Source organism: Chenopodium quinoa, unplaced genomic scaffold (genome assembly GCF_001683475.1).
Source record: "Chenopodium quinoa cultivar QQ74 unplaced genomic scaffold, ASM168347v1, whole genome shotgun sequence".
NCBI classification, from domain to species: domain Eukaryota; kingdom Viridiplantae; phylum Streptophyta; class Magnoliopsida; order Caryophyllales; family Amaranthaceae; genus Chenopodium; species Chenopodium quinoa.
Genome location: NW_018742541.1, coordinates 2294314 through 2310837, shown reverse-complemented (window position 1 = coordinate 2310837; position 16524 = coordinate 2294314). Strand labels below are relative to the sequence as shown.

At 30.9% G+C, this 16524-nt stretch overlaps 1 protein-coding gene across 1 annotated transcript; it reads right to left on the bottom strand.

Annotated features, from left to right (window-relative positions):
* Window positions 1-214: 214 nt before the first annotated feature.
* On the bottom strand, window positions 215-6516 carry LOC110720235 (proline-rich extensin-like protein EPR1). Its single transcript, XM_021899240.1, has 4 exons — window positions 4372-6516; window positions 3931-4110; window positions 3084-3213; window positions 215-666 (listed from the first exon to the last, which is right to left on the bottom strand). The coding sequence occupies exons 1-4, from the start codon at window positions 6514-6516 to the stop codon at window positions 215-217; spliced, it is 2907 nt and encodes a 968-aa protein (XP_021754932.1).
* Between the last annotated feature and the right edge of the window lie 10008 nt (window positions 6517-16524).

Below are 16524 nucleotides of genomic sequence, written 5' to 3'. Positions count from 1 at the left end.
AAGTCGTACTTTGTACAACTTTTATTCAAGTATTAGATAAAATTTCCATACTCAATACAAAACGTAGCTCAACTTAAAAATCGTACAAGCCTAAACACATGCAGTACCACATTAAGTTGAGCTCTAACCATTTAAGCTATATCTCAAATTTTCATTATTAATAGATACAAGTAACATTTTGTACTTGTGAGTTTCCGACTCTTAGAGCCTTAGATTAATTTACCTTACTACAAACCTTCCTTATTTGGCCTTGATCACCAAGGAGGACGTCAAGGGCTTGCATTTTAACCATAACACTTGCAAATTTTGTATTGAACAAAGCAGCATTTCGAGCAAATCTTAGAACAAAGTCCCTAGTTCGAGGATCACGAGCTAATTCTTGGTCAATTTCGAGGATTCCTCGTTGCTTGAGAATTTGATCAAAGAAAGAGTTGTCAAATTTGTTAGAGCTTTGTGAATTTTGATCAAGAAAGGTGAAATTGTTTGAATTGGTGCCTTGAGGGCAAGTAGGAATCAATTGTCGACGAAGGTTTGGATCCATTTTAGGGTCAAATTCGCTTGTCCCTTGGTACAAACGATCTTGGAAGAAAATACATTGCGAAATTCCAACCGTGTGTGCACCTGATTCAAAGAGTATTATTATTGTAACAACATAGATCATATGAACTAATTTAGGTCCCATACAACGTATGATATTCATTCATTTCAAAAAAGCTACTACGTATTTAAAATAGAGCTATAATGGTTGAAGGATAAAATTTGTTGTAAGGTCAACATAAAAAGAAATTAGGTTGTTTCAAGCCGTGGTTGTAGTAATAGTCAAATAGTGTACTTATTAATATTGTTTTGCAATTTGCATTGAACGTATGATATTCATTCACTTTACCAATTGATTGGCTTTAACGGTGAAAAAAATTACATACTTTCCTTCTAACCATTTGTACAAAACTTCATAAAAAAAATATGTATAATTTATTTTCCTTCTAACCATTAATTTGTACAAAATTTTATACTAGAGAGAAAAAACAAATTATATATGATGGAGCAAGTAAATATTAATATTTAGATATAAACTCTGATATCTTACTAGTTGTGACGACCCCAAACTTTTGATCAAATAATCTATTTCATTGTTTTCTCTGACTTGATCTCTGATCATCAATTAAATACTCCTTTTATTTCATAACTAGTTTTATGTCCGGACGATGTTCCGATGGTTGATAAAATTGTATGATAACATTTTTACTTGAATGTTAAATATGGTCAAATAATTCGTTCTGATAATGAAGGATATTTACACATACGATATCATATGGAGTGTACTTTTTGTAATTTGTTTTGTGAATAGATATCTATGATATTATTGACTTGAAATTACTTTTTTTTTATTGAACTTAAATTATTTTTACCGGTTAAAACTTATTTTTACCGATTCTGTAAATTTTTTTAATAAATTAAATAACAATGCATTTTGTATGCGGCTAGCCACACCAATGTAATCCCTATAAAATTGACCAAGATCGGCTTTAAATATTAGTGATATGATATTTGCAAATTGCAATACACCAAAAAACCGTAATATAACTTAAATTGAGTAGTAGGAATAATGTAGGATAATATGTTATTTATAAGAAACGTTTCAGAAAAAAAAAGCTCCATTATTGTTTAGAAAAATGTTAATGGTCCTAAGAAAGAAAGTTGCATAAATAGGCTAAAAAAGAAAAGATTACGAGTAAGCAAGCATTAATCAAATTGATCTACGCGTTATTTTGTCATAAATTTTAAAATTTATATTTTATACTGTTTTAAAGATGCATGTAACATTACCTCTATAGTTAACTAGTTAATGCTCGAGCTATGCTCGATTTTTTCAATTAAGCTATGCTCGGTTTTTTCAATTAATATATAGTTGGATTGTTTTTATTATAATATGAAAAATTAATTTTGATTGTTGATTTATTTAGTAGATCAATATTTGAAATTCTTAATATGTAACAAACCTTTCTCTTTGGTCAAATTAAACATATGATTGTATATGTTAAAATTGAAATCATCTATGTATCTTTTTTACCCTGATAAAATTAGCTTTTAGTTATTATTGCTGTTAAATATCAAGTTTTGACACTATTTTGATATATTTTTTTTAAAAATATATATAGAAAAAAATTACAGTAAAAAAAAAACAAAAAAAAAGTTTTTTTTTGGGTGCTACATCATGTGTAATCTACAAATTTTTTTTAGGATTACCAAGTATAGTAGCTACATGGATGGTGGATTACATACACGTATATTGGTCCAACATTTAAATATGAAGACTAGTAAAGTAGGGTGAGTCCATGTCATGCCATCTAAACTTTGTTTTGTTAATGGATATCCATTTAGCTTCATTTCTTTTCAATAGGAATTGTGTAAGTTGATTTAACGGAAACAAATTAGTTTTAGAAGATTAATTTAGCTTCAAAATCATTGTCTTGTATAAATATTTAATTGGGACATCTTAGGGTCTGTTTTGTATAGTTATGGTTTTATGTTTTTTGTTTTTCAAGATCATATGATACATACATATCATATAATGAATCAAAAATTGGTCAAATATATTAAAATCAAGATTATTTTGAAAATTAATAACAAAAAGTGGAAATATATTTTTCTTGTTTTTTGTTTTTTGTTTTTTGTTTTCAAAAAATATTGAAAACTAAAACCAAAAAACAATGCCGAATAAGCCCCTGATTGTTAATAAGGAAAACTTTGCCTCCTTTAGTATTAAAACAAAACATGAGGACATAATTAAAATCTTTTCATCTCTTTGATTTCCTAACCATAATCATTTCAACCAAATTGAACCTAAAATAATTTTAGCAAAATGCTTTGAGCTAAGAAACTTGCACGATTTAGGTTATTACTAACTCCGATTCATATTATTTGCAATGATTAAACATTTTTCCTGTCTATATTAAGTCAAATCGTTGTAAATAATATAAAACGGCGGTAGTAATTTCTTTTGATTTGTAATTAAAAAAAAAACATTACAAACTAACATGATAAAGTAAATAATACGAAGTAAACTTACCAAAAAGAGCAACCATTTCTTCTGGAAAAGGCTAATATACTTTGTCTGACAGATCCGAAGGGGCTTGGTAGGCTCACATCTTGGACTTCAGATATAAGTCCATCTCTTCTCCCCGTTTGTACTAAATATTCTGGTCCTCCACCCTATTAAAAAAAAATGAAGATCCATAATTAAATACTACGTATAATTAATTTTTGATTTTGAAAATTGACAAAAAAGAAATTTTGACTTTTACCACAAAAAAAAATCAAAAAAATGTTTTTTACCACCAAAACTTCTAAAACTTTTATTTTACCACCAAATAAAAAATTAAAAAAAAAAATTTTTACCACCTGCCGTCAAAAACCTAACAGAATTTTTAAAATACTTCGAATTTCGTGTCATACATGCTCTTTAAAGGTTTTAAGGGGCATTTTGGTTCTATGGGTCCAATTTGAAGTCAGAATTGACAAAAAATGATCGAAAATGTCTCGTTTTGCGTGTTTAAAAATACCTCAATTTGCTTGAATACACAAAACGAAGCATTTCCGATATTTTTTTGTCAATTCTGACCTCAAATTGGTCCCATAGAACCAAAATGGCCTCCTAAAACTATGAAAAGCATGTTTTACGCACTAAATTCGAAGATTTTTTTTCTAAAAACGGTTAGATTTAACGGTTTTCTTGACGTTAGGTGGTAAAAAAAGATTTTTCGATTTTTTTTTTTATGGTAAAATAAAAGTTTTAGAAGTTTTGGTGGTAAAAAACATTTTTTTTGATTTTTTTTTGTGGTAAAAGTCAAAATTTCCCGACAAAAATTATGTAGCAATTTGATAAACAACGTTGAGAAATAATTTAAGAGCATGATATAGTTTACCTACCATCTTGATAAGCTCTTTAGTAGCAATAGCGATGATATAAGCGCAAGAAACAACCCCCGGGCATTCTTCTTCTGCTACATCCTTCAAAGAGTCAATAAACTCATATCCTCTAACACTCAAATTAGGGCCGGCAAATTTCTCAGTCGAAGGTCCATCAAGTAATATTGATGCGTCACATCCCTTATTGAATCAAACATGAAAGAGTTACTTATTAGTTTATTAAGTAATCATATAATAATAATAATAATAATAATAATAATAATAATAATAATAATAATAATAATAATAATAATAATAATAATAATAATAATAATAATAATAATAAGCCGCTATCTAATAAATGAAACATACTAAATTACTAATGTGAAACTATTTATAATCATATTGTCACCATAGAGGATAACAAATTCAATAGAATGATTGAAAATGATTTGTACGTACATGGACAAAACAATCATGAAATTGCATACGAAGTATGGCCGGAAGAAGAGTTGGATCTTTAAGAAAATGCTCTTGGATTTTAGATGTAATGCTAGCTTCGATATCCACAACTCTATTAGGGCATAAACCTTTGTAGAAGCCTACTTGCAAACCAAAAGGTCTTGGAGAATTAGAAGAATTAGTATGAAAAGGGTTAGAAGGACTCATTGATGGAGTAGGAGCATTAGTGGGAGGATTAATCGGAGGACTAGAAGGATTTATTGAAGAGTTATGTGTATCTATAGGATAGGTAGTTGGGGTTATTGAAGGTGTAAATGAGATTGTAGGACTAGGAGGGAAAATTAAGGGTTTCGCTAATGATCTAGGAGAATCAGAAGGACTTGGTGAAGGGGAGAAAGAATTGGTAGGAGGATTGAGAAAAGGACGTATTGGAGGTTTAGGTTGAACCGTAAAAGAACTAGGACTTAGGTTAGGAGATGAAAGAGTTGTTAGAGAATTACTAGGAGGGTTTGTGTGAAAAGAATTAAAAGGACTCATTGATGGAGCGGGAGCATTTATGGGAGAATGTAGTAAGGGATTAGAAAGATTATTTGAAGAGTTAGGTGTGTTTGTAGGAGAGCTACTAGGGGTTTCTGAAGGCGTTAAAGACACTATGGGAGAGCTAAGAGGAGATCTCAAAGGATTCCAAAAAGAATTAGGTGGATTAGAGATAGAATCAGAAGGACTTATTGAAGGGGAGAAAGAATTGATAGGAGGATTAAGAGAGTGATTTATTGAAAACTTAGGATTGTTAGAAATAGGACTTATGGAAGGAGATAAAAGAGCTACCGGGGAGATAATAGGAGGGTTAGATGGATTTATTAGAGGTTTTGGATTTTGCATAGGACTAATTAAAGGAGAGAAGGAATTTTTTGGATGTTCAATAGGACTCAAAGGATTCATTAGGATTGATGGGGTATGTGAAGGACTTATTAAAGGGGAAATGAGATCTTTTGGTGCAATTTTAGGAGGTTGTGACATAATTGTTGAAGGGTTTGAAGCATGATTCGGATTGCTAGGGCTTATTAATTGAGGGAAAGAAGTTATAGGAGGATTAATATTTTGATTAGGGCTTATTGATGGAGAAAAATGATTTGAAGGATGATTGTTAAAAGGGCCTAAATTTATTGAAGGATTAAAATGATGTAAAGGAGAATTAATAGGACTAATTGAAGGGGAAGAAGGATTTATAGAAGGGTTAGGGAAAGGAGCAGAAGGAAATAGATGATGTCTAATAATTGGACTTATGGAAGGGGAGAAGGCATTATTAGGAGAAATAAGCGGACTAGAAGAACTTATTAAATGGGTAGGAGGATTTATATTAGGACTAGGACTTACTGAAGGGGTAAAAGATGCTATCGGGCCATTAAAAGAACAGTTAGAAGTAGTTATTGGAAGATGATTAAGAGGAGGACTAGAAGAAAATATTAAAGGATTTGGAGAAGAGTTAGATGGACTTGCCAAAGGGGAAAAATATTTTATTTGGGGATTGAGAGAGGGACTAGAAGGAGCAATTAATGGATTACTAGAACTATGAGGACTTGTAGAAGGAATAAAAGTATATGTAGGAGGATTAACAGGAGGGCTAGAAAACTTAATTGAAGGATTATAATAAGGGTCATAATAAGGATCAGTTATAGGGTTAGAGGGGTTTGATGGAGTATTGGAAGGACTAGAAACGTAAGGATTTGAATTAAAGTTAGTCGGATTTATTGAAGGGGTATAAGTATTTGAGGGAGAACTAAATGGGGTTGGAGGAGAATATGTGTATTGACTATAAGGGTTGTTCGACCCATGATTAATGTTTGGGTAATTGCTTCTTTGTATTGCTCGTCGACTAAACGAACCAACATTTACCCGTCGACCCTTTTGCAAACCAGCCGAACCATAAGGTCTCCATTGATGGCCGTTTTGTTCTCTATATTGATCATGTGTACGTATATGATCCTCGGATGTATCAACATAATTATAAAGCTTACTTTGATGACCAAACTTCTTGGACCGCTTATTATACAAACCAAAGCCAGGAGGTTTATTACCAAGGTGGCTAAATTTGAAGTGCTTCTCATGCAAATTGGAACCATGAGACTCACCAAAATTGCTCATTATTAAAATGAGCCAAGTGGTTAATGCAATAAGCAACGTACCAGAAATTGATGTATTCATCATAAAATTACTACTACGTATATTGTAGTAAATAATTGTACTTAAGAAGTGATAATTTTAAGTGTTTGAATAAGAGGAATTATGGTTTTTTGTTCTATTCAACACATAACACATATATATATGAATTCCAATTCAACAATCAACAGGATACATAATGCGTAGTACAATAATACCTTATTCACATGTCAACTGTAATGTATAGTATTTTTTTCTTGGCTCCTAAAATCATGCATTAACGTGAAAGCAAGATCCCTTTTGTCTCTATGCATTGTAAACATTAGTAATAATGAACAAATAATTACAAATAATTATACTTGAACATGAGATTATTAGTATATAAACATGGGATTAATGATGATGTATTTTATTGTTTCCATCTCTGATGTATTGTTATGATTAAAATATTAAACTACCTTTGTTATAATTATTTAAAATTGTTTTTGTAAACAAACAAGGAGTGTACGGAAGAGTGTATAGCAAGTAGAGTAACTTTTGTTTATTTATAATTCTAAGGTAATTTTACATTTTTTTTTATTGCTTGTCTAAAATAATTATACCTTATTATGCTTTCAACTACCATTTCTATTATGCATTATTAGAGCTATCAAAAACCGACCCGAACTGGTGAATCCGAACAATTTCGAACTGTTCCGAAAAGGAACCGAACCGATAAGAACCTGTTATTTTGAAACCATAAACCGACCTGACCCGGTTTTTTAAAACCTGAAATTGAACCGATCCGAATGTTTGAGAACCGTTAATGAACCGTACTCGTTATCAAGCCAAACTAATAAAACCCGAAACCGAGAACAACCCGAACCCGATAGTAACCCGAGTCATTGTAAACCGAAACCGTTTAAACCCGACAAAAACTCGATAAACCCAAATCGTTTACAACCTATAACTGGTTAGGATTGAACCGTTTGTAACCCGTAATAAGTTATGACCGAACCGTTTACAACCCGTAACCGGTTATAACCGGTCATTGAAACTCTTATGCTCAAATATTATCGTCCTCTAACGAGTAATGGCTTATAGAACACTATATTGTATTAAAAAAATTAAAAATCTAAATTAAAAGCTAACTCTAGATTTGTTATTATTATTTGATCCTTAAAATCATTATATAAAAAAGGAACATAAAGTTAAACAACTAATTAATACTCCGTATGATCTATTGGAATAACTAAGTAAAGAATATTGAGGTTATACTAGATGATATACATTAATGAAAACCGTTTAAAACTGGCAAAACCAATTGTCAAACCGACTGAGTTCAACTCAAACCGATTACAACCCGACCCGATTAGGATTCGATATAAGTTGACCTAAAACCCGCTTCAAATTGACAAATCCCGTTTTTAAATCGACCGAATTTAACCCGAACCGATTATGACCCGAATCAATTATAATTCGACCCGATTAGAATCTGACCCGAAAAGAAAGTGTAATAAAAATAAACCAAACCGAAACGACCCGAAATTATTTAAAACCGACCCGAACTAACCCGCTAATAATTCCAATCCTTTAAAAACCGACCCGTTACAAATCGAAAATCGATAAACCAAACGCAAAACTGAACCGAAAACTCGATTGACACCCCTATGCATTATTGCTTTTTCGTCAAAATTTTATAATTATTTGTCGAACGAAAATTAGTGAAATATTCCCAACTATAGGCATTCATACCAAATACGAATTACCCCCTCCTTTCCATAATAGTTGACACTTCAGACTTATAATATGTGTCAATTCATTACTCAAGCCACCAATATATATAATTGAAAGTTAATACTTCGTAAAAGTTATTAAAATATTGATATTATGAAACTTCTATAGTGATACATACTTTATTGTTGAGCAATTAAATTTTGATGATTATAAATTAATGATGATTATCTGTCTAACATGTTTGTTTAGTTGTGCGTAGAAAGAATAAGTTATGTTGGAAACGGTAGAAGGAACCTAAGTAATGACAGGTATATATATAAGGAACTTGAGCAATATATGATAAGCAATAGAGGGAACAAGAGAGCAATAATGAGTGATGTTTGATGAACATGATGATGGCGAAGGAACCATGAAGGTAACTATATAAATAGGAGTTTACATATGTTAGCTTCACGAGGTAAGTATCCTATGCATATATAGGTTATGTATAGTATGTGTAGGAGTCTTTTAATTTAGTTTAGTTTTCCAGTTTGCTAGCTCTAGCTTAGTTTGGTTTTGTTTTAGTTTTCTTTATTGTTTTTATAAATAAAAAAAAAAACACGTTCTTTTTTATTCTGTTATCCTCAGAAGTTTGCTCATTTTGTCATCATTAAAAAGGGGGAAAATTATTGACCCTGATTAGGTCTTGATGATGATGTTAATGATTGAGCAAACTTCTATCTAATAAGAGTCTTTTAGTGTTTTGATGTTTGCAAAATAAGTAAACTCTGGGAGTTGAAGTGAGGACTGAAACAGAGGAACCTTAGAAGACTAAGGATGACAAGTAAAGCAGAAGAAGAGTTCTAGAAATGGAACTTCAAGGTGTTCCCTGACAGAAATATATCAACGGTTTGTAATGACCTGGTTCCGGTGTAATGCTGAGGCAAAGGTGTTTCCTGATAAGAACATATCAACGGGTTGTAATGACCTGGTTACGGTGTAATGCTGGGGCAAAACCTGAGATCCAGAATACATCAAAACTACAGGATTCCAGAACAAGAGTTTCAGAGAAGCAACATGAAGATGGAGAAATAGAAGTATATTTCTCTAGGATTCATGTAAGTATGTTGGACATAAAAGTCGGTCTGGAACAAGTTTATATAGAACCAAGACAGTCGATTAAATTAGAGTTACTGACTTGTCAGGACCTCAGAGACTGTCAGAGTTCCGAAGCTAATAGGAACTTAAGTATGTACGTCTTTAAAAGTCGGTTTTAATGATATATATTTATCTAATACGTGCATATCTTTTAGGGATTTGGTTTTACTGAATAAAGATATTTATTTTCTAATAAATCCCTTTTGGAAGTTTATTTAAAAATACTTTTTAAACAAAAAGATAAGTTTTGAATAAAATATGATTTTATATCTTATTAGTATTGACAGATTTTATTCTGAACAAAAAGATATATTTTAGGAAAACTTATTTTTAGAAAATATCTTTTAAACTTATCTTTTCATAAAACCTATCTTTTTCAAGATGAAATGAAAATTTCGAGGGTATTATAAATATGCTCATATGTATTCATTCAAGATTGAGGCTGACAAAGTGTAGTGGTCGTGTTTAATGATTTTATCCTTCAGCACGAAGCTAAGTCAGTCCCCCTGGTCAAAATTCCTCTCGGGTTTTGGTTACAGTACGTCCAGTGAGTTTCAGACAGATCTCGAGTGTCCAACATATTAGTTTTATCTCTTTATTCATATATATGTATTTAGAATTATTCAATGAGATCTTGTAATGGGAAAAAGAGTTTGAGTATTTTGGGTATTGGGGTGTGATGAGTTTGAATTCTCTAAAATTCATGTATGTTTTTGAATTCTCTAAAATTCAAGTGGTAGCTGTGAGTGCACAGTGAGTGAAAGGAACCTGAGTGTGTCTTGGGTCAAGTGAAAGGAACCTGAGTGTGTCTTGGGTCAAGTGAAAGGAACCTGAGAAGTGTCTTGGGTCGGTAGGATGTGTTCATTGGTGGAACTTGTGAGAAAGGTCTGTGTATAATAGGATGTAACTAGGTGTTTCGCCCTATTATAGTGAAATGGTTGTGTTGAAAATCCCTTGGTGGGTCGAGGTTTTACTTCCAGTTGGGCCCTGAAAGGTTTCCTCGTAAAATCTGATTTGTACTCTTTAAGTTCCTAACTATAACTGTTTTATATTCCACGAAAATTAGGCACTAGGAACTTACTACAATTCACCCCCCCTTCTTGTAGTATACCATCTGAAATAACATTTATGTTTCACAACATTTTGTATGAAAATTTAGATTTAATACATCATTAACATCAATAATATTCCAACCTCCTGCTTCCCCCCCCCCCAAAAAAAAAAAACACTTGTAAATACAACATTTTGTTTCGGGTGATTAAATTGATTTTGTTCAAATATTACAGTATATATGTAAAGCCCTGTTCAATTCACCTTAAAAAAAATATTCAGTAAAAATAATTTAAGTTCAATAACATTAATTTTAGTTCAATTTTGTTGAACTGAAATTATTTTTGTTGAACTAAAATTAATATTCTACGTAAAAATAATTTATGTATCTTTTTTTAGTTCAATAAAAGTTCAATAGCATTAATTTTATTCAAAATAATATTTTAGTTCAATAACATTAATTTTATTCAAAACTTATCTTTTTGTTTAAAAATGTTATTGAACTAAAATTAATGTTATTGAACTAAAATAATAACTGAAATGAATTTCTTAAAACTATGTTCTACATACCTGTGAATGTATTTATATTTTAATATTTTTTAAAAGAAAAAATTGCTCCCATTAATCAGAACTTTGCCTCATCTGCCGAAATTAATCCCAACTTTCGTTTATTATCTATCACTCCCAACTTTAGAGGGTATTAATTTCTATTGCACCCAAATGACTTGCAACCGGTAAATCAGGTAAACATTTGTGATTAATTTTTTTGCACACGTGTCAATATATAATTGGTTGAGAAAAATAAAGAAAATAAAAAAAAAAAGAAAAATGTAAAAAAAAAATAATAAGAAGAAGAACAACCCAGCAGCACCCCCACCACATGAACACCACACCCACCACCACACGAACACCACCGACGCACACCAAACCAGCACCACCGATGGCCAAAATGGCCGATATTGGCCACAAATGGCCGATGTTGGGGCTGAATACCCTAACCCGACCAATTTCGACCGTTTGTGGCCGATTTCGTGGCTAGGCGTCGCCGATTTTGTGGCTGGGCTTCGCTAATTTCGAGGGTGGGGAGGGGTTATCGGTGGCTGGGGAAGGGTTATCGGGGGAGGGGAGGGGTTATCGGTGGCTGGGGAGGGGTTATCGGCGATGGGGAGGGGTGTTATCGGGGTTGGGGATGGGTTATCGGGGGTGGGGGAAGAGAAGGGGTGGCTGGGCGGCGGTTTCTGGTAGCGGGGGAGGGGTTTTCGGGGAAGGGGCCGATTTTCCGGTGGGGTGGGGGTAAGGGTGGGGTGTTTTCCGGGATAGGGTGGGGGGCTGGGTATTTATCTTTTTTTTTAATTTTTGTTTTAATTTTTATTTTATTTTTCTTTTTTTTTACCTATCATGTGTTGACACGTGTCTAGGTAACCTGCTACATCAGGTTAGATGACCTGTTGGGTGCAACAAAAATTAATATCCCCTAAAGTTGGGAGTGATAGATAATAATCCAAAATTGGGATTATTTTCGGCGGATGAGGCAAAGTTCAGATTAATGGGAGCAATTTTTCCTTTTTAAAATCAATAATCAAGCAACTTAAATATTATTCTATATCTTTTATGTCAAATATTATTTTTATTTTTATTATTATTCTAAATTTCGTCTACAATGCCTTTTCTGTATGGGTGGCTGACACACGCCAAAACAATGGTCAGGTAACTCTTAACCAACCCATTAACCCTTGATCAAGTAACCCCTTACTAATCAAGTAACCTTTGACCAAATGTAAACCCTAATCGATTAACCCATGACCGACCGAGTAACCTTGAGCACACAGTGTGACCAGTCACTGATGAAACTTTGTGTTTCTTCTATTATGAAATATTATTGCTCATCATTATATTTTCTTTTAATTTTAAATTATGTTATGTCAAGCTTTTCATTTGTATATATTTTATGATTAATCTCATTTCACATCTTTTTTTGAACTTTATTCTATTAATTTAAAATTTACTACAAAGTGTGTATATTAGTTTATTTATTTTTGTTGTATAAAATGATATCTTATCAATTTTTTTATTTAACAATTCTTATAATTTTTATGGCATATCTTTAATTTTGTTAGATAATTCAACTTGCATAATCCTTTGAAAATTTAAACTATATTTTGTCAATATTTTTATTAAAAAATTATTCAATACCTTTATTTGATTTCATAAAATCATTTACCATTGAATTATAGCTAAATAACTAATTGAAAAATAAATAGCAAAAAAAGGCTCACTGAGAATCAATTTGTGTTGTTTTTGGCAAGTTTTATTGTAGGATGATAGTATCCATATTTATAGATTATTAATTATTTATAAGTCGTCTAATCATAAACTATTCAAGGAAATATATAATAGTATTAATCGTAGGTTGATATTCACATTATTTTGCTGTCGATTCTATTTCGTAACTAAATAAAAATCTATAAAGTAAATTGGTGTTGTAATAAACGTAGTACATCAATCAGTATGTCACATGTTAAAAACTTTTTTTGTCTGTTTAAAGTTATAGTTGTAAATAGTTTTGGTGGAAAGATATCAAATATTTTATTTTAAGTAGTTTTTTTTAATATTTGATATTCTAATTACTTTCTTGGAGCTTCTAATATATAATTTGATAAAAATATTCAAAAATACTAAATTTCTTATTGTAAAAATTTAGTACATAACTATATAACACTATCTTTGGCAAAAATTATGTTAAAAATAAATTTCTTATTGTAATAATTTAGTAGATTAAATTTGAATTTTTTCTTTTCACATACTTAAGTTTATATAGTTATCAATACATATTATGGAAGAATACCGCAAATATTTTATTAATGTATGAGTTGTTATGTTTTATTTATATAAGATTTGTATTTTAAATAGATTTTTTTTATTTTTATTTAAAAAAAAAATAAGAACACACCAGAATATGACCAATGTCATTGATGGTGTATCTTTTTTAAGTTTTTAAATTAACCAAAAATACAATTGTGCGTGGTGAGTTTGACATTTTTTTTATTTTTTTAAAATATGTATGTAAAGATATAAACGATTGAAGTTATATGCATTGGCAAACGTGAAAACAAGAAACGTTGCAAGTAAAAAAAAACACAATAAAAGTATGTGTGATAGAGTATATAAACCGACCTTGTGCTTCAACCATCTGTTTAACCTTTTGGTTATATTAGTCCTTCAACATAGTATCAGAGCCAAAGTGAGACAAAAAGTCATGGGTTTAAATCTCATCCTCCTCGCGTAAGGTATAAAAAGGCCAATGTTACATCCATATTTCAAGCCCAAAGGGCTCTCATGTGAGGGAGCGTGATAGAGTATATAACAAATTTTGGGCTTTAAATATCAGTTTAAGCTTTTGGTTGAGATGATCCGTTAGTAATAGGTATAATGATAGAGCAAATAAATCACTCATGAGCTTTAACCATCTATTTAAACTTTTGGTTGAGTTGGTCTTCGAACATGGTATCAGAGCCAACATGATAAAAAATACAAAAGTTCAAATTTCATCCACTCCCATTATCAAGTGGAATATTTTACACTAGGTATATGGAGGCCCATGTCATATCCACACTTCAAGCCCAAAGAGCTCTCATATGAAGAGGCATAATAAAGTACATAAATAAATTCCAAGATTATTTAACCATTAGATTAAGTTTTTAGTTGAGTTAGCCCATTAGCATATATATTAGTTAGTTCGTCCTCCATTTTAACAGGAAGGATATAAGAAATTAGAGGAAATATGCAAAATTCTATGTATGATTAAGTATCAATAAATCCGTAATAGTACTAGCAATTGGATGTTTATTTATATATAAGTCAACATTTAAAAGAATAATTTCTTCCTTTTTTTGGTAAAGAACTATTTTTTTGGTAAAGAACTAGCATACTACCTATATCCAAATCGATCTCTTAAATCACCTGGCTGTTTGTATATTTCTACAGATACTTTGAATAATAATTTCAATCTTAAATGTCAACTCAAATATATACCTATTTTGATGTTAAAGTCATAGATATGAATGCTTAAATGCGATGCCTCGCATTGGTTTGTATTTTGTACTTCTTTAATTTGATAATTATGTTCAATTGTTTATATAACTAGTATGTGATCCGGAAGTTGCCTTGGATGTTACAATTTTTTTATTTTTTTTTCAACCTCATATGTATTTTTTTTCTAATCTTGTGAAGAATAAATAAATTAAATAACCTCTAATTTGGAAAGAATATTTAATGTTAATTATATGAAATTTAAAACACTAATAAAATTTGGTCGAGATGGTAAGTGTGTAAGCTTTATTTGTTGGAGGTTGGGTTCGAAAATGAAGTTACAAGCTTATGTGTCAAATGTACTTTTAATAGTGACGTGGCATTGTGACATGGTGTCATATACGTTAAAGAGTGTCACATGGTACTGTGGCACTGTTCCTTTCCTTTAAAAGAAATGTCTTTTAATATTCCTTCTGTCCCTAATTGTTTGCCCCAAACTATAAATCTACTTTATTAAGGCTTTGGGAAAAAAATGGTGCACATGGGTTGACACAAATATCAATAAGAGAGATAGAAAGAGTGCAAGTGGGAAAACATGCCAAAAGTAGTATGGGGTAATCTTTTGGGGACACCCTAAAAAGGAAAGTGAAGCAAACAATTAGGGACAGAGGGAGTAGTATAGATGTCCCATAGTATTGTGTTTTCAGATCAATAACACATTTAAACTGTTAGTTCTTAAGAAAAAATCTTGTAAGACTAAGCTTTAATTTTAGCTATAAATTTCTCTGATACTTAGAATATTTAACCCATTTTAAATTTCTAACAGGATACCCTACCGGATGAATTTAATGGTCTGTTTTGTTCACCTTATTTTCACTTATTTCAGGTGTAATAAGTTCTGATAAGTTCAGATAAGTTTAGTTCTGATTTAATAAGTTTTGATAAGGGTTACCCAAATATAAATTACAACTAAAAATAAGTTTGAATAAGGTTTAATAAGTTTAGGTAAATTTAGATAAGTGCATATAAGTTCAGATCAATAAAAGTCTGGTAAATAGAACACACCTTAACTCCAACATCGATTATTGTGGATTCTAACCACAAAAATGATATCAGAGACATTACAATATGAGAATTCAAGAAATAATAATAGTAAAAAAAAATCTTTATGTTATATCTTTTGGAGAATACAAAATGGAGTCCAATCAACCCCTCCTCCCCAAAAAAAGGAAGAATACCCACTAATAAATAATGATTATTGTAATATGAAAGAGTATATAAACTGGTTTTCATCAGCTTACACTTTTTGACATAGTATAAATCATATTCAAGGGTCTCGACCCTTGTAGTGATAATTTAACATAGTATCAGAGCCAATAATGTCGCAAGTTTAAGTCTCATTCACCCCCACTTTCATGTGGAATATTTCGCGGTATGTACGAGTGGCCCATGCCATATCCCCACTTCAATCCCAATACGCTCTCATGTAAGGGTTGTGATAGAATATAAAACATATTGTTATGCCTCAATAATTAGGTTTGTACTTTGGTTAAGATGATTCTTTAATACTTTGATCAGGGGCGAAGCCAGGAACTGAAATATGGGGGGGGGGTTGAAATTTATTAAGTAACAAAATATTGTATTTCCCGATGGTATTTGCAATATTATAAACTAGATTTGACTATATTTTATTAAGCAACATAAAGTATTTCATCAAAATAATCAACATTACAACCTATGAAGTCTTGCCTTATTAGTTCAAGCGAAGGATTTGTGTACGATATAAGAGTATAGGCTTGATGGTTCATTTGCACAAAAATCAATAAAATAAATACTTTTTTTTGGTGAGAAATCAATAAAATATATAGAGGAATAAAGAATATTTTTTTGTAAAAAAAAATTTATGCAATTTACTAATTTAATTAGTAAATTAGAATATAGAAAAAATAATTAAAGAAAGTTTGAAATCAAAACAATTGATAAACAAATAAAATGTAAGATTGAAGGGATAAAAGAAATGTAGAGTAAAAATAATAGTACTAGTAATTTTAAGTGGGGAAA

Excerpts from the sequence above, each read along its gene's own strand:
- LOC110720235 (XM_021899240.1), bottom strand. The coding sequence starts at position 6,516 with ATGAGCAATTTTGGTGAGTCTCATGGTTCCAATTTGCATGAGAAGCAC. Across the intron at positions 4,111-4,371 it reads TTCATGATTGTTTTGTCCAT|GGATGTGACGCATCAATATT; the intron begins GTACGTACAAAT and ends TGATTCAATAAG. Across the intron at positions 3,214-3,930 it reads CTAAAGAGCTTATCAAGATG|GGTGGAGGACCAGAATATTT; the intron begins GTAGGTAAACTA and ends TTTTTTTAATAG.